This window comes from Lasiodiplodia theobromae (assembly GCF_012971845.1).
Source record: "Lasiodiplodia theobromae strain AM2As chromosome Unknown scaffold_13, whole genome shotgun sequence".
Classification (NCBI taxonomy): domain Eukaryota; kingdom Fungi; phylum Ascomycota; class Dothideomycetes; order Botryosphaeriales; family Botryosphaeriaceae; genus Lasiodiplodia; species Lasiodiplodia theobromae.
The window spans coordinates 923,626-951,385 of record NW_023336333.1 but is presented as its reverse complement, the minus strand read 5'-3'; the positions used below and the strand labels follow the sequence as shown (position 1 = coordinate 951,385).

Sequence of the window (27,760 nt, the reverse complement as noted above, 5' to 3'; positions counted from 1 at the left end):
ATCCCGCCCCCTTTTCCATCAGCCCATCGCTGGCCACACTCAAAAAACACCATCTACATCCCCCACCCCTGGCACCAGGTATTCACCCACTCCGCATTCACCGGCTCCAAATTCCTCAACGTCTCGCTCCTCTTCACCGTCTCCTTCGTCTGCAACCTGAAGCCCGCCGGCTCACCCCTCTCCAACGCCTTCAGCCCCTCGCCCAACCCCTCAAACCAATCCAACAGCTTGATGCCGGGACACTTGACCGGATCCGCATCCGGCTTGGCCGCCTCATCCTGCAACCTCCGCAGCCACTCCTCATACGGCACAGCCGGGAACTGCCCCTTCCCACCCTCCGCCAACCTCTTCTGCAACGCCGGCAAAATAACCTTCGGATACGAGCTCGTCTTCGGATTAACCAAATGATCAAACTGCACCAGGGGCCGTCCCGCCGTCTTGCTCTCGCGCAACTGCCGCAAATTATCAAACATCACATCGACCACCACATCCGCCGCGAGGTCCACAGGCACCCAGTCCGCCTGATCCATGCCGGCGATGGACGTCGGTAGCGCGCCGAGGTGCTTCGACGAGCGCACGATGGTCGGAAACCACTCCTGCACGTTCCACTTCCCCTTCCCCGCGCGCGCCGCCTCGCTCGCCACGGGCCCGCCGATCTGGCCCGTGCGACAGATAGCCGCTGGCACACCGCTGACGGTGCCGGCGGCCTCGAGCAGCCGCTCGCCGACGTACTTGCCCTCGCCATAGCCGCCCTCGCCGGGGGCCTGGACGTCGTGGATAGGCGTTTCGGGCACTTCTCCTGGGCCGGCGGCGACGTTGTAGTTGCGGACGGTGTTGATGGTGCTGGTGAAGAAGATGGGCGGCGGGGACTTCAGTTGTTGTTGTTGGCCTGCGGAATACGCCAGGTCGATCATGTTGCGCACGCCCTTGACGTGCGGCGCGAAGCTGTCCAGCGCCATGTTGAAGTCGACGGCCCACGCGTTGTGGATGATGTAGCGCGTGCGCTGGACCAGCTCGGCGTAGGCCGCGTCCGACAGGCCGTGCAGGTCGGCGCCCGGGTCGGTCTCGAGGAAGGTGACGCGGTTGCCCTGGTCGAGGCCGGCGGTTGGCAGCCCCGAGTCTTCGAAGCGTTGGCGTTGCTTCTTCAAGGTGCTGGAGGGCGAGCCGCGGTTAAGGCAGTAGACGTGGGCGATGCGCTGGGGTGGGTAAGAGAGCAGAGCGGAGAGGATGTAGGAGCCCAGCGAGCCGGTGCTGCCCGTCAGGACGACTGTGACGGGCTCTTCCTTGGCTCCGGCTGCAGCGGCGGAGGCAGCAGCGGCAGCAGCGTCCGTCCGGTGCGGGAGGTCGTGGGCGTAGCGCAGGTACATCTCCTTCATCTCCTTCGCACGCTGATCGGCATTGCGTGCGCCTGCATTCCCATCCTTGCCGCCGCCGCCGCCTGCTGCGGCTGCGTGCAGCGTCCGCGCGAGCTTGCGGATGGTCGGGTTGGCGTAGACCATGCTGAGGGAGACCAGGTTGGGCGAGAGCGGCGCGTGCTCGTTGGTCAGTTGCGCCTTGAGCTGCCGCACCACCGTCAACACTTGCAGCGAGTCGATGCCCGCGGCGAAGAAGTCGTCGTCCAGGCCAAGTCTCTTCTTCGCGCCCGCCAGCTTGCCGAACAGGTCGGTCAGCGCGGCCTCGGTGTCGGACGTATTTTCGGTGTCGACGTGGAGAGGGAGGGTTGAGGAGAGGGCGATGCTGGACCGCCCAGCGTACAGGTCCTCAATCTCCTTCTCGTACTGCTTCAGCGTTGCCTTGCGGATGACGGTGCCCTTGCCCGCGCGCGTCATGGGCTTGTCTGGTGAAGTGAAGAGCACCCGGTCCCGCGATATGCGGGCGAAGGCTGGCGCCGCGGCGTTGGCCTTGTCAATGAAGAGCGCGACGGCCGCGAGGTTCTCGGCCGGCGAGTGCTTCCTTTGCACCTGAGACGATAGCTCAATGAGAACTGCCGTTTCGAAGCGGCCGTGGCCCAGGACGACAACGCCCGAGATGTGTGGAGACTGGGAGAGCTGGCCTTCCATCGGGATTGGGACGACCTTCTCGCCATTGGAGAGCACGAGCACGTCGTCAGACCGCGCCCGATGCTGCCAGAGGTGTGGTTCGGTTGGGTGCCGCACGAAGAGGTCTTTGGTGTGGTATTCGGCTTCGTTGGGGAAGGTGCTCCAGGTCGAGTGGAAGGGATTCGTGTGTTCATCACGCACGATGACCATCTCTGAGAACTCGTCCTCCTCCCGTGGCCGCATTTCGACACCCTTCATCTCCGGTGGCACCAGGATCCAGTTCCATTCTTTCAACGGGACAAAGTTGTACGGCGGAACAGCGTTCTCCGTTGTGCCCAAAACATTGATCACTTGCGTGTGTTTGGCAATGACATCGCCGAGTTGTTGTGAAAGGGGCCCTGCCGTACATCAGTTGACGGGAAGAGGCACTACATTCGGAACTCGCTTACCGCCGCCAAACCCGATGTACCGCATCTTCTCCAACTTCGGAAGCACATGCTCGTCCCGGGCCAAGTCCTCGATGATGGACGGTGGCAGGAACATCCAATCAAACTTCATCTGATCCAACGCCTTCTCAACTAGTTCAGCCTTCAGTGGCTGGCCGACCGGAGCATAGACGACGTGTACGTCAAAGTAAATTGCGGACATGAAGTTCCAGAACACTCCCGCAGCCTGCAGTCTGGTCAGCAAAATTCCGTCTCCGCAACAAGCTCAGACTCACATGAAAGTTCGGCATCGGATTGAACATGGTCGTCCCCTCCATCGTCCTCAACACATCCCTCTTCCCAGCAACATCCTTAATCAAATGATGCGCATCAATCGTCCCCATCGACGAATTCATGATAGGAATCGGCTTCGGCGGGCCCGTTGACCCAGACGAATGCAGCACGATGACGGGGTCATCCTTCCCCTGCTCCCACGACTTGTCATACGGATAGCGCTTAACCTGGCCCTTCTCCCTCATCCAATCGCCGGGCTCAGGCACCGTGACGCATCGCATCTTCGGCCGCGCCTCGAGGATATCCTGCACCATGCTGCCGGCGCGGGGCCCGCGCAGCAGGACCTTGCATTCCGTCTTGTCGAACAGGTACAGCTGCGCCTCGACGCTGTTGCGCGGCGAGTTGAACAGAATCTTGTAACCCGTCTTGGCGCTGGCCAGCGCCAGCACGTGGTACAGCGGGCTGTTTAGCCCGATGAAGGCGATGGTCGGGAACGTGCCTGCTTTGGGCTTGCCCAGCTGCGCTTCGAGCCACCATGCTGCCTGGTCGACGAGCCGCGCGAGGTCGCGCCACGTGATGTCGAGGGCGTGCGAGGCGAGGTTGGTGGCGGACGTGGGCAGCGTGCAGTAAACGCCGCTGGGGTTGGTGGCGGCCTTGTGCTCGACCAGCGGGACGATCAGCCGGCGGCCGTAGTCGGGAGTGGACATGTTTTGTGGTTATTGGGGTTGATGGGCGCTTGTTGGTGGTGGCTGTGGATGGGTGATCACGGGAAGGCTGTGCGAAGGATTGTGGCACGAACAGGTTTTTGTCCGCTCTGGACAGCTTCGTGCATTTATACAGTGCGTGGCACTGCATCTACGGCTCGGTGAATTCATGTCAACTCGCTCATTTGAGAGCTTCAAGCTTCGTGCATGCGGGCTTTCTCGCACGACCCACTCTCGTCCGCGGGTCGGGTTCAGACGATATGGAAGACACGGAGAGACGTCGATGCAGGTAGGAACCTTTCGGAAGGGCCAGTCGGCCTGGAAACAAGCCTCAAGATGCGGCTAAGGCAAACGTTATCGCCACTAAGGTTGAGGATCATTCTGTATTCGGTTAGTGTCGTGCAATCGGCTCGGCCGGTGCTGACACCTCGCGCTCTCGACCGGCGCGAACGGCACGGCTGGAGCGGGGCCCTCAGCCCGAGCTGAACCCCGAGCCGGCGGCCCTTCCCGAGCTGGCTCATTGGTTCGCACAGCTTACATAGCCACCTTAATAACATGACTAACGGCCATTGGTCCTTCGTTCCCGTAGTTCTCTTCCCCGCACGCCCCTACAAAGACTTCTGGGCAACTTCAGCTCCTTAACTAGCATATCAGCTGCTTTATTACCCCGCCCACTTGAACCTTGAATCCAGTTTCTTATTATTCCACATGTGAAAAGGCGTCGTCAAGCTTACGGGCCTGGCTGGCTGAAGCACCCATTTCAGCGCAAGGGAAATGGAGCTACCGTTTAAGCAGAGTACATGGCATTCTCAAAATCCTTCTGTCTATCAATACATTCTATGTGGGCTTTTCAGCTAGTGCAGACGTGTATATAAACACGTGCAAAGACCTTTCCATTGTGGCGTGTCTCCAGATCCAACCACTGTTACTTTTCTGACCTTCCTCTCTTCCCATTGTCTTGACCAATACCCATAATCGCGAAGCATGGCCTCCCTCGCCTTCGGCCAAGCCCACGGCGTCGTGGTTGGCCTCAAATCAGTTTCAGACGTGAAACCGCGTCGTGAGATCGACGATCTCGTAGTGAATGAGCCTGATGTCTTCAATCTGTTCTTGCTTGCACTTGAATACCTTCAAAAAGACACAGGACAATGGCAGGACAAGATGTCATACTTTCAAGTAGCCGGTTCTCCTCACTTTCTCCGAACACATCTTTTGGATAAATCATACTGACATGCTCAGGCATTCACGGGCTCCCAAAGCGTGAATGGGACAATGTTCGCGGCGACTCACCAGAGCTCGGTGGCTACTGTACTCACGGCTCAATTCTTTTCCCAACATGGCACCGCCCCTACTTGGCCATGATGGAGGTACTTCAACAATTCCTTCCCCATTATTGTCAGACAGCACATCTGAACACTACTTTAGCAAAGCATCTACAACACCGTGCAACAAATTGCCGCGCAGTTCGACGATCCCAAGTACCGCCTGGCAGCTGACAAATTCCGGCTCCCGTACTGGGACTACTTCCATCCCCGCGAGCAGAAGAACACCGTCTTCCCCGGCATCGGTCCAGGCGGGAAAACATCCTTCCCCTACGACTTCCGCCTGCCTTCCGTCCTGAAAGAGGCGCAATTGATGGTCTACAGGCCCAAGACCCAGGAGCCCAACGACGAGAAGTGCCTGGTGCCCATGGACAACCCGCTCAAGACCTTCAATTTCCCCACCAAAAACAGCATCACCACCGACGAGTGGCAAGTCATGGAGCGAGAAGCAGCCGCCAAGGCCGAAGGCGGACGCAGCGACACCGTCTCGCAAACCCACACCGTACGGCATTCCCGCCCCGGCGGCGACCGCGAGGTCGACGACTTCGAAGCGCTCGACGTGGCGCTGAACAAAGACCGCGAGGCGGAGCTGCGCGTCATGCTCGACCTGATCGAGGCGGCGCCGTACGCCGACTACCGCAACTTCGCCACGTCGGCGCTGCAGAGGGACATGCGGAACCCGACGAACGGGTCGCTGGAGGACTTCCACGGGTCGTACCATGTCAACATCGGCGGCGCCGGGCACATGTCGCGGATCCCGGTGGCGGCGTTTGATCCGGTGTTTTGGCTGCATCACTGGTTCGTATAGTCCCCCCCGTCTTCCCTATCCCTATTTGCCATCATTGGCCGGAGAAGAGAGAGAGAAGCAAAATGGAAGTATGACACTGATATACGCTGACACAAAAAAAAAACAGCAACATCGACCGCGTCTTCGCCATCTGGCAAGCCCTCCACGACGACTTCATCACCGACCGCGCACCCGCTGCGGGCATCCCCAACGCCTTCACGAACCTCTACCCCTTCCGCCGCGCCATCGTCAACGGCGAGGAGCACTTCTGGAACAGCAGCGACGCCCGCGACCACCGCCAATTCGGCTACACCTACCCGGACATCGAAGTCGGCGGCAACAAGCAAGTCATCCTCGCCAACTTCGACGCCAACTACCGCTGGAGCCTGCAGCGCCAGCAGCGCGGCTACGGTGGTGGCCTCGCCAACATCCCTGAAGCTATGCGGCCCAAGGATGTGAGAGCTGCGCAAGTGTTCCGCTACTCCGGCTCGGGCTTCTTGCCCGTCAGGATGGTCGAGCAGCAGCCCGTCGTGACGACGGCGACGCACAAGAAGAGCGATAGTGCGTATGGCGGGAGCACGTATGGTGGGGGTAGCAGTACGTATGAGAGCAGCACGTACAGCAGCAGCACTACCTACGAGAGTAGCAGCACTTACGGGACCAACACGCCCAAGACCGAGTATACCAGCGGAAGCCGCGAAACCAAGACCAGTAGCTACGGTGGTGGTGGCGCCCCACGCTGTTCCAGTTGCGGCGGTGGTGGCGGAGGTGGTGGTGGCGGAGGCTACAGCTCCGGTGGTTATGGCGGCCAAACTGGCGGCTATAGCGGGGGCGCACAGCCTCAGACCGGCGGAGGCTCGCACCACTGTTCCAGCTGCGGCAGCAGCATGCCGAAGCCTGGTGGTGGTGGCGACTACAGCGGGCCCGTCAAGCCTCCTGGCGACTACGGTGGCCATGTACCTCCTCGACCTGGCGACTACGCACCGCCGAGGCCTGGAGATTACGGCGGCGGAGGAGGAGGAGGAGGAGGTGGTGGTGGTGGTGGGCCTGGACCTGGTTCCTACAGCGGTGGTGGGGGACCCAGACCTGGCGACTATGGTGGCGGAACAAAGCCGGGCGACTACGGTGGATCTCAGCCTCAACCAAGCAGCTACGGCGGTGGCCAACCACAACCCAGCAGCTATGGTGGTGGTCAGCCTCAGCCCGGCAATTATGGTGGTAGCCAGCCTCAGCCTGGCAGTTACGGTGGCAACGTGCCCAAGCCCGGAGACTACAGCGGTGGACCCAAACCAGGCGATTATGGCAGCAACGTGCCCAAGCCCAGCAGCTACGGCGGCGGTGGGGTACCCAAGCCCGGAGACTACGGCACTAACGTACCCAAGCCCGGCGATTATGCTGGTGGTGGTGGTGGAACCAGGCCAGGCGACTTCAAGCCCGGCAGTACCGTACACTGCTCCAGCTGCGGCAACAAAGTCAACTGTCCCAGCTGCGGCACCAATGTCTACTGCAAAGAATGCAGCAGCACCACGCGCTGCACCACTTGTGGCAGCAACGACCACGGTACTGACAAGTGCCATCAACACAGCGCACACTGCACCGACTGCGGCAGCAAAGACCATCGGACCGGCGGCTGCGGCAAGACCTCCTCGCACGCTTGCGGAAAATGTGGAAGCACTACGCACGGCGCCGACAGCTGCCACAGCAGCAACGCCCGCTGCACCAACTGCGGCAGCAATGACCACCATTCCACCGGCTGCCAGCACAGTAGCCCCCGATGCACCAGTTGCGGCACCAGCGCTCACTGTAATAACTGCGGCAGCAATGCTCACTGCGGCCACCGCTGTGGCAGCAGCTCCCATCAACACCAGCACGGCGGCCAGCAACACCACGGCTCGCACTGCAACGACTGTGGCGCAGGCTCGCGTTGTAGCAGCTGCGGTAGCAACGCCCATTGCAACCACCGGTGTGGTAGCAGCGGCAGCGGCGGCGGCGGCGGCCACCACCATGGAGGCCACGAGGCTAGCGGCGGGCATCATCATCACGGTGGCGGCCATGAGAGCGGGGGCGGCACTTACAGTGGTGGTGGTAGCGGCGGCGGCAGCAGCACGCACTGTGGCAAGTGCGGCAGCAACACCCACCGGACCGAGGGCTGCGGCACCGGCGGCGGCAGCGATCAGCCCAGACCCGGTGGTGGTGGCTACAGCGGCCACGGGGGACACGGGGGACATGGCGGACATGGCGGACATGGCGGACACCACGGTGGACACCAGCCCCAGCCCGGCAGCAGCCATGGCGGATATGGAGGAGGCGGCAGCCTGCCTCAACCCGGCAGCGGCTACGGAGGAGGAGGAGGAGGATACGGGGGCACCAACCAACCGACGCCTGGCAGCTACAGTGGTGGCGGCGGGTACGACAGCCACGGCAGCCAGAACCGCGGCTTCCAGCCCAGCGGTGGATCGGAGAGTCAGAACATGGGCTTCCAAGGCGGCCATGGCGAAAGCCAGAACATGGGCTTCCAGGGCGGCAGCTACGACGAAAGCCAGAACCGCGGCTTCAACGATGGCGGCCACCACCACCACCACGGTGGCGGCGCCGGCTTTGGCCACTACGATGGCAATACCCCTCAGAACACCGGCTTCCAGCCGCAACAGCACGGCCCGGAGCACGTGCCGTCGTTCCGCCGCGGGGACGAGATCCTGTGCAACGAGCCGCCGGGCAGCCGGCTGGTGTTGCAGTGGTATATCGATTCCGAAGTGAACAAGTACGCCTTCTTCCCTCCTCCCCTTTACCCCCCTCCCCTCCCCTCCTACCAACCACCCCAACCCCCCATTGCTAACCCTCTCTCTCACAACCAGAGACGCCCTCAACGGCGCCTTCACCATCTACTTCTTCGTCGGCGCCACCCGAGACATTCCCGTCAACGCCTCCGAATGGCAGTCGTCGCCGCTGCTGGCGGGGCTGACGCACATCTTCTCGGCGCCGCGCGAGGCGTGCGACAACTGCGCGCTGCAGTCGGCCGAGGGGCTGAAAGTGACGGGCACGTCGGCCATCACGCCCATCTTGCTGGACTACATCGAGCAGCAGTCGGGTTGGGGGGCAGGAGGAGGAGGAGGAGGAGTCCAGCAGCAGCAGGGTAATTTGCAGAGTCTGAGTCCGAATGATGTGGTGCCGTTTTTGCAGAGGATGATGGTTTGGAGGGTTGCGGATGTAAGTCACCGGACACCCACTGGAGTTGTTATCCTTGCTCTCAGGAAAGAATGTGAAAAAAAAGCTGATGTTTGTGTGCTTGCAGGCCAACCGGAAACAAGCGCAGCCGGCGCAGGTGGCGGGCTTGCGCATCTCGGTCAGTGCTACCATCTCCGTCGTGCGGCCTGACTCGACCATTCCGCAGTTCAGAGAGGCCATGAATTTCCCGGAGATCACTGCCGGTCACCAGTCGGGAGATCCAGCTGCTTGGTAGAGGAGCAGTGTCTGAGCGTTATGAGTGTTGTAATACGGGAAGGGACGGCCTATTGCTTTGCAGGGGAGGTAATGGCACGGACGAAATATAAGCCACGTTGTTGGCTGACCATTCATTTCCTCGTGCTTGTTTTGGATCTGGCTATTACTTTATATCCACGTTGCCGATGACACTCTTTACTTTGGGTAACAAAATGGACGAATGGATTTATGATGGAATGCTCATTAGGTCTACCATGCATCCTGACTTCAAGCAATGCACCATTCCCTTATTGGCTCAGAATCCCTTTTCCAGGCAACCATGCCTGTTCGTCTTCCTTGTTCAACAGCCTGTCTCTCTTCCCTCAGCCTCGCCCGAATTGTCCCATTGCCACGCTCCCTTTGAGAGAACATGGTGATAGAGTTAGTATAACAGTGAACAGAGAGCAGGAATCTGGTGTGCCATCTACCATCCTTCAACACCGGGTTTGTGGCAAGTATGGCATGAGTCTGGTGAATATCGAGTCTGCGGTTATTCGCCATGATGAGGACCGGCTCCACCAGGTCCTCCTCGGCCACGGCCTCGAAAGCCTTGGTCTCCCCCCTTAGCCCTTTGACGATCGCGGTAACGGCTCGCTCAGGCGCGGCGGTGCCGTCGAAGATGCGCAGAACTTCGTCATCGTCGTAGAGCTGTCCGGGATCGCCTGGAAGTATATAGAAGTTACTCTTCAAGCTCACGCCCAGAGATGCCAGGCGGTAGCCAGTGGCTCTCAGCTGCAGCCCTTCCGACGTGACGATACCTTCGCCCTCGTCCCACACAGACACCATCGAAAACAACATCCCGGGTCCTTGGTTGGAAATCAGCGTTTGGGGCGCCCAGCGAAAACCGTCCACCTCAAGCTTCGGACCCGGGAGAAACGCAATCGGCGCAGGAACCTTCCCGAGAAGCTCCCACAACCGCTTCATCCTGCGCGAACGCTGCGTCCCCGGAATCCTCAGGATCTCACCCGCATCAACGCCAAGCAGCGTCGCCAAGCAAACAGGCTCGTCCGCCGCCCTGCTGGTCGACCGGTGGCACAGCAGCGTCAAGACCTGCCGGCGGAACTCCGCGCTACCCGGCACATGCGCCCTGGCGACGAGGTTCAGCAGCATGTTCTCGACGACGGGGCTGGACGCGTGGGCGAGGTTGCGGGCGTGATCGCCCGCGCGCGCCACGACGGCGCGCTGGAACTGCACGGGGCCCTCGGCGAAGACGACGAAGAAGCTCGCGCACAGCACGCCCTCCTGCAGCGTCCACAGCCGCCGCCACCAGTCCGAGAAGATGACGCGGATCGTCAGCTCGCGCTGGTCGATCAGGTCGTCGAGCTTGAAGGTCGGCGGCGCTTTGGACGACGGGTTGGCCGCGTGGATGGCGGTGCGCATGAGGGACTCGTCGAGGACGACGACGCAGAGCGCGTTCTGGTAGATGGACGCCATGTTTGCGATGGTGAGGTGCCGGAGCGAATTGTCTTTGGGGTCGACGGGGACGCAGATGGTGTCGATCCAGAAGACGCTGAAGGGCAGCCCGCCGTCAGTGAGGACGGGGGCGGTGACTTTGTGCAGCATTTCGAGTTGGCATTGTGGCAGGGAGTTGCGGTGGACGTTGCCCAGGCCGTGTGACCAGACGTGGCTGATGCACACGTATGGTAGCTTTCCCGTTCGAGGGTTCTGGGCGTTCGGAAGGGCCTCATCGGACGTCATTGCGAACTTCATGCCTTCGTCCGTCTGAACCGAGACGATGAGAGGCGTGCGGCCTGCTTTGATTGTGGAGCAGATGGTGTCGTAGTCTAGGACAACGTCCTTGCATCCTGAGCACTCGGACGTGTGTTTCGTTCGGTACGTCTCCTGGTCGATGTTGTTTGCCGTGCAAGCATCCGCCCGGCATAGCTGATGTCTCAGCCGATCGCCAACCCTCGGCATCTGGCTTGCGTAGATTATCTCATTGGTCTGTAGATTCTCTCGCAACATGGTGAGCTCCAGCGGGCACCATCCTCGATGCGCCATGTTCTGAAATAGAACCTCAGGGGCATCCCAGGCCCGATGCGTTGGTATCCATGCCGGCAGCTCGTTATTTTGGTTATCGCCCAGATGCTTCCCACGACAGTCCCAGAATATGCGTGACATTGCGTTTTCGAGAGAATTACCGAGCGACATGAAAGACAGAAGCAAGTGCTCGTCAATGAATGTCTGACGGCGTTGCCCAAGCTGATAGCAGACCTTGTAAGCCATCTGCAAGCAAGCGTCAAACTGCCGAATGCGTTGCTCCATGTCCTCCAAGGAAAGGTCTAGGAATTTTTTCTGCCAAAGTAACAGTCGTTCTGGAAGCTCAGCGGTGTTGAGTCGTCGAATCGAACCATTCACGAGATTCTCACGGGAGATGAAATCGCTTTGGTCAAAGTGCACTTCCGCCATTTGATGTACTTCCCAAAGAAGGCCAAAGAAGAGCCAGGATTGGAGAAAAGATTGGACAATGGGAACGTCATCCCACACCTTTCCATAATCCGGGTCGCTGCGATGGAAATCACACTCGCTCGCGTCAGCTGGGTCATACCCGCGGCGAAGGGGATATTCCATGAACGGTCCATTGTCGTAAGGCTCGAGGCAGACGTAGGCGATTTTTATTTCATCACCATTTGTGATTGATGGCGCATCAAGATGATCCATGTTGTCGCTGAGGAGGTCAGTTGGTGCGGTGGTTGCGTCTCAGCTTTCTGGGATAATTATCATCAGATAGAACGTAGGGAACAAAAATAACAGTAAGCTAGGCAGCAGGATTCCATTAAAAAGCAATGAGGTCCAGTAGTCGAACGTGGACCCCACCTGTGTACATAGCCCCCACCGGTGCAGGCCAACAGAGAACCAAGCCCCTCATCATGAAACACGCCACTATCTAGTCAGATAATGTGTGGAATCGGTCTGATTGGTTCAGAGCTTAGTGTAGGGTATCCAATCCTGCTGTCAGGCAGCAGCGATATCAAGGCGCTATACTTCAAGAAGACACCCGCAATGCATCTTAAGCACCACATTCCAGCGTCTGAACAGCGTTGTGGCGGAGCCCATAACCCAGGTGCAAGTCAAGCACGCACACAATGTCGAGCACGATCAGAACTCCGATCATAGTACTCCCCGGCCAGCCTGATGATGATAGCGAATGCAACACAATACATTACGGGGTATGCTGCGATGGACCAGGCTGCGAAGAGATCGAAGACTACATAACTGGCATCCGCTACAAATGCTCGAAATGCCCCAATGTGGATTTTTGCGCTTCTTGTCTCACCGACCCCAGAAACACCCACGATCAGGAACATCCCGTTCTCAAATGCATTACCCAGGCCAACTTCGTCTACCGTGCAGGACTGCCTCAAGAGGAAACGGATGAGGTCGTTGAAGCCCTCAGTCGGAATTTCCAGGTGGTCCGTCTGGGCGACACTGAGTTTAATCCTTCCATTGCCACGCCCATGACATTGATGGGGCGGGTTCCGACATCGTTATACATGGACAGGTGGCTGCGGCTAGATCTACTGTGGGGCTTCCTCGACAACACCGTCGACTGGAGCAAAACGAAGCTCGAACCCGCCGTGGGAAGACCGATGGTTGCAGCGCCACAGGACCAAGCGACGACCGCAATCAGCAGCGAGACGGATAACGGGCAACAGGACGCCCTGGTGGTATTCAAAAATATTCTTGAGAAGGATGTCCAATGGAGCCAATACGGACCCCAACTGGTCGAGTCCACGCCGTTTCCCTCGGATCCGGAACGATCACGAGTTTCTGGCTTTGAAGTCCGCGACTACGAGAAAACGGAGAATGGCATCCGCATCCTTGGTCATAAGCCTCCAGAATCCAGAGACTTTGTCTCAATGTACACCATTGGGGAGGATGGCCGACCAACAGTTGAGTTCCCGGCGGCCGACTCGGATCCGAGTGGAGAACGACGAGTGGGCGTACTCCATGACACAGAAGAGCTGCTCAGTCTAAGCAATAGATTGACGGAGCATGAATACACTGAGGATGATGAGTTCTACCGCCTCATTAGAGAACGCAAGCCTGCGGCTCGGATTATGGAGCTACTTCCCGGAGATGGAGAAGAGAAGCTTCAGTGCCGGTTGATCTCTACCAGCATTGATGAGGGATTCCAATACGAAGCTCTATCATATTCTCCCGACGAGGGCAATTTCGATCGAAGAGGAAAGGGCAAAGATAGTCTCATAGACTTCGACAGCAGACTGGACATCAGATATCCAGTCTACCTTGAGAACAGCTTCATCAAGGTCACTATGACGCTTAGAGACGCACTGCGGCGACTTCGCCAGAAGGACAAATCGCGGCTCATCTGGGTTGACCAGGTCAGTATCGACCAGCGCTACCCTCAAGAGCACCAAATCCAGGTCCTCTCTACGCCAGCCATCTTCAACAGGGCTCAAAGGGTTCTGTTCTGGGCTGGAGAAGAAGACGAGCACTCTGCGGCAGCCATCTCCCTTTGCGAAAAGCTCTCGACTAAGTGTAACGTCCCGGAACATATGCTTCCAAGCCCGAACGACTTGATGGAAGATTTAGAGTTGGGTCTGCCCCCTTTTGGGTCATCTCAATGGACCGCATTGGCAGAGTTATTCAGGCGACCAGTTTTTCAGCGTATTTGGGGCGTTCAGCATGTTTCTCTCGCGCAGGCTGTGACTGTGGTATGCGGGCAGCGCGAGATTCCATGGTCGAAGATTGCAAATGTGGCAGCTCTGATTGGAAGCGCGGGTTGGATACATCAATGCTGGACGTCCGAAACGGCCATAGCCAGTGAGCGAGCTATCAATCTTATCTGCCAGCAACCAACTAACCGTCTCCGTAGAACGCGACGAGCGTGGCGTACCTCGGCACGACTTGGTCATGACGACGAATTTGATTCGCAACCGGCTCCAAACCGGTGACGAGATGTCTCTCGGCTTACTTCTGAATTCTACGCGGCATTTCCCAGTTGCAGACCCCAGAGACAAGATCTTCGCTCTTCTGGGTCTTCATCCAACAGGCTTCGGTATTAAGCCCGACTACAGCAAACACGTCTCGGAAGTTTTCATCGAGGCGACCAAACGCATCATAACGCTAGAGAAAGCGATCGACATTTGCGGAAAGACTCCCGCGCGCCTGCAAGAGAGGAAGAACAACCTTCCCTCCTGGGTGCCCGACTATACTGTCGTCTCCGCAGATCAGGTATTGGAGCTCAGCACCCCAGAAGCGAAGTATAGTGCAGCAGCAGGGGCTCCTGCATCGGTCACCTGGCCACTTCAGCGCCATCCGAACGTTCTCCAAACACCAACATATCTCGCGGAGACAATTACGGCCGTCTCAGACGAGCCGCACGAAAGAGGTCTGGACAGAATTCTCTGGTGGACACGCTTCGCAGCCTCCCTCGGGCCTCAATACGTGAGCGGGGAGACAGCACTAGAGGCGTTTTGGCGGACCTGCGTAGTTAACGCGTCGGTCATGTGGCACCACCAGCCCGCTCCAAATGCCTACCTGGTCACATTAGCTGGCATTGCTATCTTTTTGGTCTCTCAAATGCTCGACGCCGGCGACAATCAGTTGCAGGATCTGATGAACCCGCTACTGCAGGATTTGCTCCAAGCATTTCCGTCCTCCGACCCGTCGACACGTGCCATCTTGGAGGACTTGTTCGATGAAGTGACGATGCATTTCCAGATCCTTACAAAGGGCCGCAGGCTGTTTTCGACTACCTCGAGCTACCTTTGTCTGGCGGCATCGTCAACGCGGATCGGTGATGAGATTCATATCATCCCGGGGGCGAAGGCGCCGTTTGTGTTACGGCGGATAAAGAAGGGGCTGATGGAGGCTGATTATGGGGATCTCGATGCTTATATTATGATTGGAGAGACGTATGTCCATGGGCTCATGAGCGGTGAAGCTCTAAAGAGGGACGGTTTTGAGTGGAAGCCTGTCCTTATCAAGTAGGACCTTAACGTCTGATTCGCACCCTATCAATACAGCGTTATGGACTCGCCTACAATATCGATACGGAAGCTGAGTATATCTGTTGAACCTTGCCCTTGGCAATATGGGTGCGGTGACTGGATAGTTTACGAGAAGTTTGCGCACGGACGTGTTGAGGTGGTCTCCATAGTATTGCAACAGTCTTAGGGAGTTAGAGTGGTGTCCGCCTGCATTTCTTCACACACATGCTGTGTATTCATGTCCGAGTGAACGGTTCAGCTGCCCGTTATTGGTTGTAATAATAAGGGGACCGAGGCGGCTAGTGCGAGGCTTACTAACAAGTTGCGCCTCTCGTAAATCTACTCCAAGTGCGGCGTAAATATGCAGTTTGTCCTCGATGCGTAGACTTTTAGTGCGGGGTAAAGTAGCAAAAGAGTCAAGCCAGACTACCTGCGCCACGGAATTGCTGAGTTTAGTTGCAGAAGCAAGCTATAACGGGTAGTACTCAATTAGCGTTGGTCGTGCTCCAGATTGCGCACTTTTCTAACAATGGCATCCGGACCCAACAAAAAAGTAAACGCGACGCTTCACAAGCCGCACTCTGTTTTTAGTGCTTTCCGAACCGCAGTCAAGGCAGCTCTTCGATTCAGGTCACTCCGCCCTCTCCCATAATATCCCATCGAACATTCGCGCAGTTCAAACTAACACAGAACATCCAACCATTAGAACCGTCTCGCACCCACCAGCCCCCCTGCTGAGCTCCGGAAATGATCGAAAGGTTTCTAATTAACAAAACCAAGATGGAGGGACCATGCGTGAAAGCCCAGTTTCCCATTAAACGGGATTTCCTCAGCGATGGTTTTGATACCATACAGAGTAACCAAACAGTGGATAATGGACTCCCTAGTAGCGCTGCTGTCCCTTTTGAACCAAGCAGAGGGAATTATAGTTCGTTTTAGTTCAATTGCGCCATGAACTACACGCCCGTTGCTGTAATTCTATTTTCCGGTTTGTTTCTAGATATCTAATTAAACGATTATTCGGATAAGAATAGATCGCGACTGCGATTATAGAAGGACGATTAAACTTTTGTATCGTCTCTAACCTAAGCGCGGTGAATTTGTGACAATGGAAAATCCCCATACCGAATCGAAACCTAAATGATGCTGCTTACAAGATATCAACCGGGAAATAAGCCCCCTCAACTTCCGGGGACGATTCTAGAAAGACGAAGTAAATGATCTACTCAACCCTGCAGAACCTAACGAACGATGTATTGACGGACTTGAGGGGGTAGACGAGTCTGTCTTATATTTCAACATAGTGTCCGGGAGCCTCGCCATCGTTTCCACTTTCTCCGGCCGAGCATCATTGCTTACCCGGCGTGGTGGAGAGCATGGAGGTTCAAAGCCGCGGCGACGCTTTGGGAGTGAGATCATTATAAGATCGTCACCGTCTGAGTCGTCAGAATCATCGCTCGAAGATTGTTCGACTTCGGGTGGTGGACTAGAATGACCCGGGTGGTTTGTCTGATCTTCAGAACCCAAAGCGATGCGTTGTTCGACTACTTCACTGAATCGAATGTGCTTCTCCTCGGGTCCATCGGAATGTGAGTTGGGTTTGAGTGTGGGCTCGTTGATGGGTTTCCTTGAAAATTTTGGGGATCTTGAAACGACAGGCATATCCGAAGCCCAGCGAGTGGATCCGGGCCGTTGTTGTCTTTGCTTTGGAGTTGTCGATTGTTGGGTCAAGGTCTCCAAGAGACCCCTCTTTTTCAGAATCGATCTGTTGTTGCGTTTGGGACTGCCTGCCGTAGAATTCCCGGATGCTTTAGGTGCATCGGTGGCAAAAAAGCTGGCGGGTTCCTGCCGAGGTCCATAGAGCCAGGTGGTATCGCTCTCCTTTTGCCTGGCTAACAGTCAGCATGGAGCATCGGAAAACGGCGAGGGATTCTGCTAACCAGTTGAGAGTCTCTGGGAGGACGGTTGGCAGATCCAGTCTTGATTTTGCCCATGCACGCCACGACGCATTTTCAAGGCGTGATGCTTGACCGTACTCCATGCGATTCACAATAATGTGGCGCCATGAGGAGTGCAGGTCGTCCTCATGCCAAGCATACGAGAGGTAGTCAACTTGGCTGGACGGATCTGGTCTCACTGCAAAATCGTCTTTGGCGACGGAGCAGGATCCGGCGTCATGCATGTTTGCGGGTACTGTGGGGTCGCTTTCACATGAAGCTACCGAATACAGGCCATTTTGCTCAGAACTCGAAGGCGATAAGGGTGATGAAGGCAAGCTGGGTCCAGCTGTTTCGCACGTTGGTTCAGGGGATGCGCTTGACGGCAGTGCCAGGAACGACTCCTGCAACAGCAGGCGTTTAAGGGGGGTATAGGATAGGCACAGTGTTGTGCTAGAATCTCGAATAGAATAAAGCTCTTCCATGTATTGTGGTTGACGCGGGGGGTGAAGACGTTCCCTGAAATGGTTGGCTGTGAGAGGCTGCAGAGTGGTCGAGTGCCGATCAGAAAAATCCTGCGAAATTTACGCTCTAGTAAGGGGATTGCATTAGCATGCCGATACCGGATACGTCCGGTTGGCGAGGTAATTTTGAAATTACGTCATGATCACCGGACAACCAAGGAAGTAACGCCCTGGTCTGTGGCGAAGCATGAGATCTAGATCGCGTTAGCTTATCACGGCCCGAATTGTCCAGCGAATGAGAGATAGTCAATACGAGACACATCAAATTAGCTAATACTTAGGAGACGGAATAATGGTATGACATGGGACCAGAATCACGAAAAAGCAAGGCCGGACATGTGATTTTGAGGCCACCTAAAGATCGAGACTGCCTCCCTTCACGGCGCTCGAATGTCACTTTTAAGTTGTTTCCCGCCCCCAAACAATTTTTCAGCAAGCAATAAGATTATTTTGTAGTGAATAAATGCGTCTGCAGAAGCGATGCAGATGCTCGCTTCGGCACGAATCAGCTCCTGATTTTCGTTATTCCGGCCCGTTCTAGACTTGTTGAGAGCGCGATCTGTTGGGCCTCGGCTGTCTCGTCGCACATGTTTCGGAACCGAAGCTCTAGGCAACAAGCAACTACAACACGCCGCGCGAACATGGTGCAACCAGTTTCTTCTGATGTTCTCACCATAGCGCAACCATGATCGGTACTTCTACAGCAGAGTACATTTTTATACGCATTTGCATCCTCCTTCTCCGCGCCGTTACCCCGCTTTCTCTACTGTATTGGCTCGCACGTTTCCTGCATCCAGGCGCTTTTCATGTTCCCGTGATTTTGGACGTCTGGACTGCCTCTGAGGTAGCCTTCTATGTCCTTTTCTACATTCCCCGGAAACGCCACCTGCAGAAGGCCGCGATACACCCCCCACCTCTGACACGTCAGCAGCGCGGGGAGCTATTCGGTCGCTGCAGTGCTAATATTCCGGATTATGAACGATATCTTAGAGGATGGTTCATGGGTGCGCCTTTATCAGAAATTAAACGGGAGAATCTACGAGAATTCTTGTCATGGGCGTTCTTGAACACTGCAGACCTTCATGCCATGAGTGGAGACGAGTTCGACGAGTATATTCATGCTATCGAGGAGCAACTTGGCAGAAAGATTGAGAGCGGCAAGGGAAACGCAAACTGCTTGAGGTTATCGCTGGACAAAGTCCTCATGTCGCACCGATGCTTGATCTGGTATTTGGTAAGGACGCTTCTCGTCGTGCTCGGATGTGGGATCCGCTCATATCTTGCAGATTGTCTTTGTGGTCGATGCAATAACATCCGCCCGTCTGTCATACTACGGGTTCGACTTTCATCGGACTCATCGCCGCCATTGGTTCTCCGTGCTACCGCCTCGTCCGCAAAATCTGCTCGCAAAATCGACTTCGCCATCAGGAACAATTACCTATTGGCACCGACCACACACGGCAAAGAAGAAGCTCCCAATCCTCTTTCTTCATGGTATTGGTATTGGTCTACACCCATACGTGGACTTCTTATCTGAAATCAACTCTGGCGCCAACCGCAGTGAAGATGAAGGTGTTGGCATTATTGCTGTAGAGATCATGCCCATCAGCTTTAGGATCACGTCTCCAGCCCTGCGAAGGGATCAGATGTGTGCTGAGATTGATCGCATTCTAAAGGTCCATGGCTGGGACAGATTCGTCTTGGTTTCGCATTCGTACGCCCTTATTTCCCCGCTCGCAGTTTGACTTTGCCCGGATATTGACAGTCAGAAATAGATACGGGAGCGTCATCACCACCCACATGCTGCATTCTCCCAAGATAGCTTCGAAAATTGGACCGCTTCTTCTCATAGACCCAGTCACGTTTCTACTCCACATCCCTGACGTGGCTTACAATTTTGTAAGTATTACAACAGCCTCAGCGCGATTAAGACTGATCAGAACCATGTGGGATAGATCATCCGCAAACCATCCGGCGCCAATGAACATCAGCTCTCTTATTTCGCCTCGAAAGACATGGGTGTAGCACACACCTTGTCTCGTTGCTTCTTCTGGAACGAGAACATACTGTGGAAAGAAGATCTCACTAACCGAAAGGTAACTGTGGTGCTGTCCGAACGGGATCTGATTGTCGACACCAGGACGGTCCGGGCATATCTTGCGGGCGAAGGAAAATGGGAGGGCACGCTACAGGCCAGCAACAATCCCGATATTCTATGGTTCGAGGGTATTGATCACGCTCAAGTATTCGACAAATGGGTGGATAGAAAGAAGCTTATTGACGTCCTCAGGAGGTACTGTAACAAATCATAGGTGGGACATTCGCATCGTCCGAATTAGAGAAGATGCAGTCAAAAGATTCATATTCATCAAACTCCTAACGATGAAAGGCTGGCTACATTTCTCGTAAATAACTGTGTTTTTTTTTTTTCGTTTTTTCCCCGAAGGATGAACGACAATCGTAGGAAAGCTTAGATGTTCACGACGGTATACCACAAAAAACCCAAGGGTCAGGGCTATTGTTCCATCAAGTTATACACCGCTCAAAAAACGGAATAGCAGCTTCTTCTTTCAAGTCTCACCGTGAGCCTTACACATAGCCTACTGATCAGGCGGGTTACCCGAGTGGTGGTTTGCAGTGATTTCTGGAAAGTAATGACCTTCCCTGAACTCGGGTAGGATGTTTCCTGGGTGAAGGACGGAGTATGTTGCGCTAACGCTGACCTTCAAGCTCGGTACCTGCGCTGGGTCTTCGGTGGTTCGATCGGCCTACAAACAAGACATGAGTTGTGTACCTCGGCGATGACTACATCTTAGAAGCTCACCTTTACAACCCTCCAAATCAAATTTTTCTTCAGGAAAGGCTCTACGTCCTCCGGCTTGAGACTCTGCAGTTTCCCTGCTTCGATGTTCTCTTGCAAGGATGCGTTTATGGGGCTGGTGCCGGTCACCTTGAGACCCTCTTCGGCTTGGCTCTCGCAGTTATAGCAGTTCTCTTTCCGCGCGGAAAAGATATGATTGAGGCCTGCGAGGTTGGGTTCCGTCTGCCAACAACACTCGGGATCATTGTTGAGCTCGCTCAGAGGGCCCACGAAGTAGAAGATGGTGAAGACACCATCGATAGCGTCCCTGTATCACTATAATAAGCAATTGATAGATGAAAGGATGAAATCCGCAAAAATATGGGAGGCCAATCGGGCAAGAGAAACTTACTTGTCCACTTCGCAATCAACATACCACTGCAACACTAGGCGCGTTCCCTCTGGCTCATTTTTCAAGAGTTCGTCACCACTGGGGAAAGATGACACTGGCGCCGATCCGTGTGGGTTGCCGCTCTGACCAGGACCGGCACCAGGGCTGCTCATAACTTGCTGTTCCATCATCCTCGTCTCGGCCATCTTCACTTCTTGGGTAGGGTGAGCAACCTTTGCAGTCACTCTGTGGAAGACTTGTGCTCCATTTGGTCCTTGCACTGTGATGGGCTTCATCTCCTCAGGGAAATGTATTTCCTGTCCAACGTTTGCTGGAGAGCCCCAACCGTACTTCTCATCGAAACGCTCGCGGATGGATTTTCCACCGGGCTTCTCCATGATATCGGGGTACGTATAGCCGAATGTCGTGGTGGACTTGGATTGGGTGCTGTCCCAGTAGGGCTGATTGTCCTGATTCGTGGGATGGAGGAAAGGGTAAAGAGGTCCGTCGGCCCTTTCTCTCGGGTTTTTGCTGCTCATGTCAATGAAGCCTTCGTGCAGCGCCTGCCAAATGGCGAGGATACGGTCGATGTTGCTGTTTTCAGACATGCGTTAGCCACAGTCGGTTTCTTCATACCCGAGGCTGAAAGTGAAATCATAACACTGACCAGTGATGTAGCCAGAAGATCGGATCAAACGCTGCCACCTCAACTTCCGACATATGCCCTCCTGGTCCGCCAATTGTCACATGGAGGTTTCCATGGAAGTCTTCCAGCGATCCATTCGAGGAGCCCCCGACGGCCGCTGTCGCGAAATTGCGATAGTCCTTGTACACATCTGAGCGGACCAAGCTGATCATGTATGGCAGAAGGAACGTCCTTGCGCGATTCAAGGCCTTGTCAAGCTCAGCGTAGTCATCCTGATCGCGGCTCTGACGACTCGCGTAACGCACGGTGCGGTCCCGGGAGTAGGATGATGCATTCCGAACCACAGGCTGATTCTGAATCTTCGCCGTCCAGTCTTGTTCGGAAACACCACCGGTCTTTGGAAACCAGAAAGCCCGCAACGGGTTGCGCATCGGCACCAAGTCATTTTCGGCCTCCGGCCTATACACCATCAGCTCCTCCTTTTTCAAGACTAGAGGCAAGCTGAAGTCGTAGTCCGGTTTCTTGCTGGGGTCAGCACCTTCTATCTTGCGGGGGTGGAAGTAGTCCCAGTAAGGAAGGCGGAATTTCCGGACAGCGTCCTTGTACTTGGGATCCTTGAACTTCTCTGCGATCTTCCCCATGGCGTCAAAGATGCTTTGCTAGATCGAACGTTAGCCGCTCTGTGGTATATTTAGTATAAGGATAGTACCTTACCTCAATCATTGCCAGATAGGGACGATGCCATGTTGGGAACAATGAAGAGCCATGGACGCAGTACCCAATCTCACCAGTGTACATGTTTTTCTGGACAGATAATTTATTCCACGGCCTGTTCGGGAGTCCATGAATGCCTAGATGTATGAGTAAAGTATATACTGGGATATGGCGAAGGAGGAAGACAAACCGGCAATTTCAAAAAAAGACATCTTGTCCTGTTGGCCATCATTGTCCGCTTGATCCTTCTGAATGCTTTCAAGGGCGAGCAGGAAAAGATTGAAGACGACAGGCTCATTCATCATGAGGTCGTCGATTTCGCGCCGTGGCTGCGGCTGGCCGTCTGAGATTGACTCAAGGCCGACAACTTTGCCATTGGCGTGGGCCTGGGCAATGGATGCCATCGTGCGTGGTTGATTTGTGCAAGCTGAGGAGAGCTGCAGTTGAATCCTGAAGGAAATGACTGAACTGGAAGTCTGGCAAGGTGGGCGAGAGCTCTAGAGTCCCTAATATATCCAAGCTTGTGTTCTAGATTCACAAATAGACTAGAGGCGTTCCTAGATACTGATCCCTTACGTACAAGCGCGTTATGCCATTCAGTAAAAGTTGATATTTTCAACCAGTTACGGAGGCGGTTCGCAACAAGCAAGCAAGGCTAAGCAGGGGCCGGATTTTAGATCGGCTTGCTGTGTAGCTGAAGAAGTGCGTGGTCATAGAATTCTCTCCAATCGGGCCAATAAGGCAGCCCAAAAGGCGCTTACTCAATAGCTTGATAAGCTGCTTGCACTTTTTGCGAACCTTATTTACCATCGTGAGTCCGACCCCGCCCTCTCACATGTTTGGTTCCTACCTGTTTTAAGCTTCCATCACACGAAGATGCAACACTATCACTGAGCATAGTCCAGTGCTTTATGACCACAAAGCTTTTGTTGTATGACGATGTTCAAATGATACTCTAGAGAGGCGTTGAAGTGGCTGGCTGAGCAGCTCACCGGACAGTTTTGTCAAGGAGCATGGTTCTCCGCAAGCGGAAACAGTCTGAATTACCTAGTGTGGGGAAAGAATCAAGCTTATTTGAACGGAACAACGGGCATCTTGACGATAAATTATTCTTCGTGCGTACGCTTATATTGTTATACTCTGGGGGGAAGGAAGATGAGAGTCTTGTACGTTGCATCGGCCATGCCGAGCTGGAAAGCTCAATACCATTTCCTAGATGTGGGAAACAAGTAGGTGATTGGGAGGAGGGGCACGGGACGATCAGGAGAAGCGGGGTAGTGGCGTTGATCTAGAGTTGCGGAGACCCCCGCATTCAGCCGCACGAGGCCGTGTCCCGCGTAGCCGCAATAACATCACATGTAGGACACTGTCATCATTGTGTAAATGATCATTTCCCGCAATTAGCTCAAAAAAAAACGTGACTAGGATTTCGAGCCAATAGATGGTTTTTGCTCATGTCATGGGTAGATGAAGCTACCGTCCGGACGAGATGTGGAATTGAAAACCCACGTGTCGAAGAAAGGCTATCTCTTGGAACTAAATAATTCAACTTGAACTCTTTTTTTGTTCCGGATAGCAATCAACGACTTCTGACATGAGCTTCAACAGGTGTTCCAGAGGCAAATTCACGCCGACCTTGGATTGCAATATTTTTCTGTAGAAGCTGCCACCGCACTCTTGAGGGTCTTCGAGTTCAGATGCCTCCATCATCCGTCAAGCCCCGCTGCCCTTACTATGACGCGAATCCTCTTCAACATCACGTTCAGTGATCTGTATTCCATTCCAGTTCAAATCGAGAAAATGTAGAACCTGTAACCTTCTGCACCGACGGGCAGTCCGGCGACTTCGAGTCCTTCTGGGGCGAGATGCTAGCCAACCTCAAGCGCGAGCCGCCGCACACGTGGAATGAGCTGCCCATGCACGACGCCATCTTCGCCCGCCTCAACGGCAACAACGGACACGCGCCCATTCCAGAGGCATAACTCGGTCGAGTGCGCAAGTGGGCCAAGGGCTTCACGAGCAAGAAGTGCGCCACCGTCAACGCCAAGGCCATCGTCAAGATCTACTACGAGCGCGGCCTACCCAAGCCGAGCATCGACTTCGTCCTCGGCACGGCCGTCGATCGGTTGCTCTACTCTTCTTATTCTTTCTCCTCCCCATCCTTCTCTTCCCCCGGAAGTGCATGGCGTCGTCCTCGAAGACGGCCGCGAGCTGCACGCCCAGACCCCCATCCTCGCCACCGGTGCGTGGTCCGCCCGGCTCGTCAATCTGGACGGCGTGACGGAAGCGGAGGCGGTCGGCATCGCGTACGTGTAGCTGACGCCGGACGAGTACGCGCAGTACAAGGTCATCGCGTGCCACACCAACCTCATCACCGGCGTCGACATCTTCATATCCATTGGCGGCCTGCTGAAAATGCTGCGGCGCTCGGGTGGCCTGTGGAACACGGTCGAGCTGCCGGATCCGGATCCGGACTCGAACGGGGATAGGACGGCTGGGAAGAAAGAATACCGGGTGTTGTATCCGTGGACGGTGGTGGACGAGGGGACGATGCAGCGGCTCGTGACAGAGATAGAGGAGTGGATCAGAGATGAGTTGAAGGGAGATTGCGCCGAGGTTTGCGGAGAGGCCGTTTGCGAGGACCAAGGATTGCTCGTCGGACGGCGAGTTTCTGATCTGCCCCCATCCGAGGTACAAGGGGCTGCAGATGGCGACGGGTGGGTCGTTGCACGGGTGGGAGTTCTTGCCGCTGCTGGGTGACTTCGTGGTCGACTCGATGGCGGAAAGGTTGGGTGAAGACCTTATGAGGAAGTGGTCCTGGGAAAACAAGATCGGCGCTGAGATGGGAAAATTCGGGTTCGTGAGAAAGGGGCAGCAGAGGGAACTCAGGGACGTGGTTCCTCAGAATAGGGATTTGCGGCTTTAGAATGAATTCGTAGGTTGAGTTCAAGTCAGAACTTTGTCGTGTAATATCGGCCTTCCTTCCAAAGAGTTGTCGTTGTTTATCGAGTGTTCCGCCACGGGAGAAGGGTGAACCCCCTTGTCTTCACATTTTCCTCCGGACCTTTAGTTTTGAATCAGTCCATATCTCTTGCATCCAGCACAAATAGTATTCTCCGATGGACGAGGAATACTACTCATGCTTCATTTCGACAAGGAGTCACCGCCATTCCTTTCCACAGAAGAAACGCCCATCATCTTGACTTTCTTTCAATCATTCTCTGTTGTCGTCTGTAGCACAGCGGAAGGTTCAAAGGTCTCGATTAGGGATGGACAAAGTTTTCTTAGCTGTGGAGACCACGGAGCCCGGCACGGCATATGTGCCGTCCAGCCTTGAGGAGACGGCTCAGCGCCTTGTAGATCACGATGCGCATTGGCGCTCTGGTACCGCACGATCGTCCTGGAGCCGGCTTCCACTAAAGCTTAGTCGCGGCCTGTGTGTCTGTGAACTACTCGGCCAACACCACCTGTGCGTGAGTACCACGTGAGCCATGAGCACCTGACGCGGTGCTACAGAATGCGAAAAAGGTCAAGCAATAAAACGGAAGGAACAGCGACGCTTTTGACTGCGTTTTGCCTCGACATTGCCAAGAAGTCTAGATTCTTCGGGGGACTAAAAATAGGCGAGTCCGTATCGAGGGCGGGAAAGATCGTCTAGGAAAATGAAACGGCGTTGCGATGCGAGAGATTAGCGAAGGAAAGCGACTTCAAGGAAGCAGAAACGGCGGCAGATTGCAGTGTGGCTTGGGGAGAACCGTTTTTCTGGGCGCGGCACCGAATACGGATTTTAGACGCGTCATCTTAATTGCACGAGCAGCAACGCCTTGGCGGGAACGGTACATGATGGAGAGATTGAACTGCTTCGACGCGTGTCCGACGGAGGCAGCATGCGGCCAATCGGCGCGACACTATAGGACCTACTCTCGCTAGCGGCCGGATCGTCGGGTGTTCGCAGAGGAAATAGGGAGGAAGGTGTGTCTGGTGGCTCGGTAAGGCGGCACGTCACCAACGCCACATTCGTGTTGCGCGGCCCCACATGGCGATATGGATTTGCCCCTGATCGGCAGTAGGGCTGTGCACAGAGCCCGCCAATATTCATCCCTATTGTTCCAGGCCCCGTTTTCAAATATTGCAGATGTTCCGCAAAAGATCAACACACCTTCCGTCACATCATCATGTACAAACCGCGGTCGCTGTGGGAGAGCGGCTTCCTCGGGATTGTCGCGGCGCAGGCTGCCGTGATCACTATCCTGGAAGTGTAAGTAGCTTTTGTGTGCATGGTAGCTGGATTGGCTGACTCATCATCCCCTGCAGCTTCATGCTCATCCACTACCAGCGATGGGTGAATCCTGGCGCGTACGAAATGGTCAGGTCATACACAATTCCGCTGAACGTCGGTCTTTTTGTGTTTGGCTGCTGGTGGCAATTACTTCTCACAACTGACGCTCTGCGGCTGAGAAATAACATTCAGTTGTTTGCTCTGTGTGTCGCCAACGGCTGCTTGTTTGGGGTCAACATCATGCGCTACTGGCAAACCAAAGAAACAAATGAAGAACTGCTCATTGCCACCATCGACGATGGTAGTAATCCGCTTGTGAAGACGGACGTCAGCTACTGGCCTGTCGTCAAGCCTGCACTTATTACCTCTACTGCATGGGTTGGAATCAGCACCCTCGGCATGTCTGGGTTGGCTTATAAGTTGCACAACGACTTTGCATGGGAAATCTACAAGCACGTCAGTGCCGACGTAGCCCTGAGAAAACGCTACCTCGCATACCAAGTAAGATAGCCAATCACACAGTGTGTTGTTTTCGATCTGGGCCTGCTAACGCGCCGCAGGTCTTCCTCGTGCTGATGAAACTCGGTGTCTACTTTTTCATCGCATTTTTGGTGCTTTACGGTGTCATCAACGTGCACTATGAAATGCCTGAGTTTGCCATCGTCATGGCCCTGATCCCGGCAGCTTTGCTGCAGATCTCCTTGGCAGTGTGGTGTACCCGTAGCGAGCTAAAAGTGGGAATGGCCGTGGTTATCGTAAGTGCGCTTTGTTACCCCACAAAATTCCTTTAGCTAACGCATTGACTAGCTCCTCTTTTGCGCCGCTGCGGGGTATATCATGAGCCGCATTGCGGCCATGGGCGGTGAAGGCCCCCGCGCTAAGACATTGCTCAAGGATGAGATGCTCCTCTTCGCATCAGTGGCCTGGCTGTTTGTCGTTGCCACGCTGGTCACGGCAATACAATGCATGATCAACTTCAATCATGGATTGAAACCAATTTTCAAGAGACAGGAGGGCGCTCAGAAGTTGGCGGATGAGGATGATACATTCCATCTCGACGATCTCAAAGCTCGTCGCTTTACTTTGGATTGAGAAGAGAGAGAGAGAGCGTTTTAGAAACTATGTAATTCAAATAGAGCTCGGGCCGGCCCGTTACAGTAATGTCCCAAATGTGTTTAGCTACCCCAGATTGATTGGGTGAAAGTGAAAATCCTCCACAGCCACAGCCTCTCCGTGCATAAGCCCGTGAATGTATGACTCGCCTATCAGCTGGAAGCTATCAGGACCGTGCTCAGCGGAATCGTCCCGCGGCACGAATGGTACGCGTCCGATTGCAAGAATCCAGACTGCATCAGCTGCCTGTGCGGAGCGCGGTCCGAGCCCGCTGTGGTAGTCCGTACTTTGATCCATAGAGTATGTTAGTCATTAGCCGCACATCTATTTTACATAGTTGACCAATCC

The 27,760-nt window shown here is 55.1% G+C and overlaps 7 protein-coding genes across 7 annotated transcripts; 4 read left to right on the top strand and 3 right to left on the bottom strand.

The window, feature by feature from the left end:
• Positions 1-53: 53 nt before the first annotated feature.
• LTHEOB_5056 (Thioester reductase domain-containing protein) lies at positions 54-3,465 on the bottom strand (the record flags this gene model as incomplete). The annotated part of the gene is made up of 3 exons (XM_035514159.1): positions 54-2,437; positions 2,489-2,711; positions 2,761-3,465. 3 exons carry the CDS (start codon positions 3,463-3,465, stop codon positions 54-56), a joined length of 3,312 nt encoding a protein of 1,103 aa, XP_035374498.1.
• A 981-nt stretch (positions 3,466-4,446) lies between these two features.
• On the top strand, positions 4,447-9,031 carry LTHEOB_5055 (Tyrosinase precursor; the record flags this gene model as incomplete). Its single annotated transcript, XM_035514158.1, has 8 exons — positions 4,447-4,522; positions 4,702-4,829; positions 4,888-5,582; positions 5,699-6,136; positions 6,185-7,131; positions 7,489-8,332; positions 8,427-8,778; positions 8,864-9,031. The coding sequence occupies 8 exons, from the start codon at positions 4,447-4,449 to the stop codon at positions 9,029-9,031; spliced, it is 3,648 nt and encodes a 1,215-aa protein (XP_035374497.1).
• A 343-nt stretch (positions 9,032-9,374) lies between these two features.
• On the bottom strand, positions 9,375-11,712 carry LTHEOB_5054 (Het domain-containing protein; the record flags this gene model as incomplete). Its single annotated transcript, XM_035514157.1, has 3 exons — positions 9,375-9,409; positions 9,480-11,366; positions 11,421-11,712. 3 exons carry the CDS (start codon positions 11,710-11,712, stop codon positions 9,375-9,377), a joined length of 2,214 nt encoding a protein of 737 aa, XP_035374496.1.
• A 6,844-nt stretch (positions 11,713-18,556) lies between these two features.
• Positions 18,557-19,781, top strand: LTHEOB_5053 (Transcription initiation protein Spt5; the record flags this gene model as incomplete). The annotated part of the gene is made up of 4 exons (XM_035514156.1): positions 18,557-18,703; positions 18,756-19,183; positions 19,245-19,368; positions 19,425-19,781. 4 exons carry the CDS (start codon positions 18,557-18,559, stop codon positions 19,779-19,781), a joined length of 1,056 nt encoding a protein of 351 aa, XP_035374495.1.
• Positions 19,782-20,069: 288 nt separating this feature from the next.
• Positions 20,070-22,424, bottom strand: LTHEOB_5052 (Tyrosinase; the record flags this gene model as incomplete). Its single annotated transcript, XM_035514155.1, has 6 exons — positions 20,070-20,237; positions 20,294-20,597; positions 20,682-21,254; positions 21,328-21,965; positions 22,021-22,157; positions 22,211-22,424. The coding sequence occupies 6 exons, from the start codon at positions 22,422-22,424 to the stop codon at positions 20,070-20,072; spliced, it is 2,034 nt and encodes a 677-aa protein (XP_035374494.1).
• Positions 22,425-24,202: 1,778 nt separating this feature from the next.
• LTHEOB_5051 (Fad dependent oxidoreductase) lies at positions 24,203-24,946 on the top strand (the record flags this gene model as incomplete). Its single annotated transcript, XM_035514154.1, has 3 exons — positions 24,203-24,262; positions 24,337-24,636; positions 24,719-24,946. 3 exons carry the CDS (start codon positions 24,203-24,205, stop codon positions 24,944-24,946), a joined length of 588 nt encoding a protein of 195 aa, XP_035374493.1.
• A 1,249-nt stretch (positions 24,947-26,195) lies between these two features.
• On the top strand, positions 26,196-27,391 carry LTHEOB_5050 (uncharacterized protein; the record flags this gene model as incomplete). The annotated part of the gene is made up of 4 exons (XM_035514153.1): positions 26,196-26,278; positions 26,335-26,800; positions 26,860-27,054; positions 27,107-27,391. 4 exons carry the CDS (start codon positions 26,196-26,198, stop codon positions 27,389-27,391), a joined length of 1,029 nt encoding a protein of 342 aa, XP_035374492.1.
• Between the last annotated feature and the right edge of the window lie 369 nt (positions 27,392-27,760).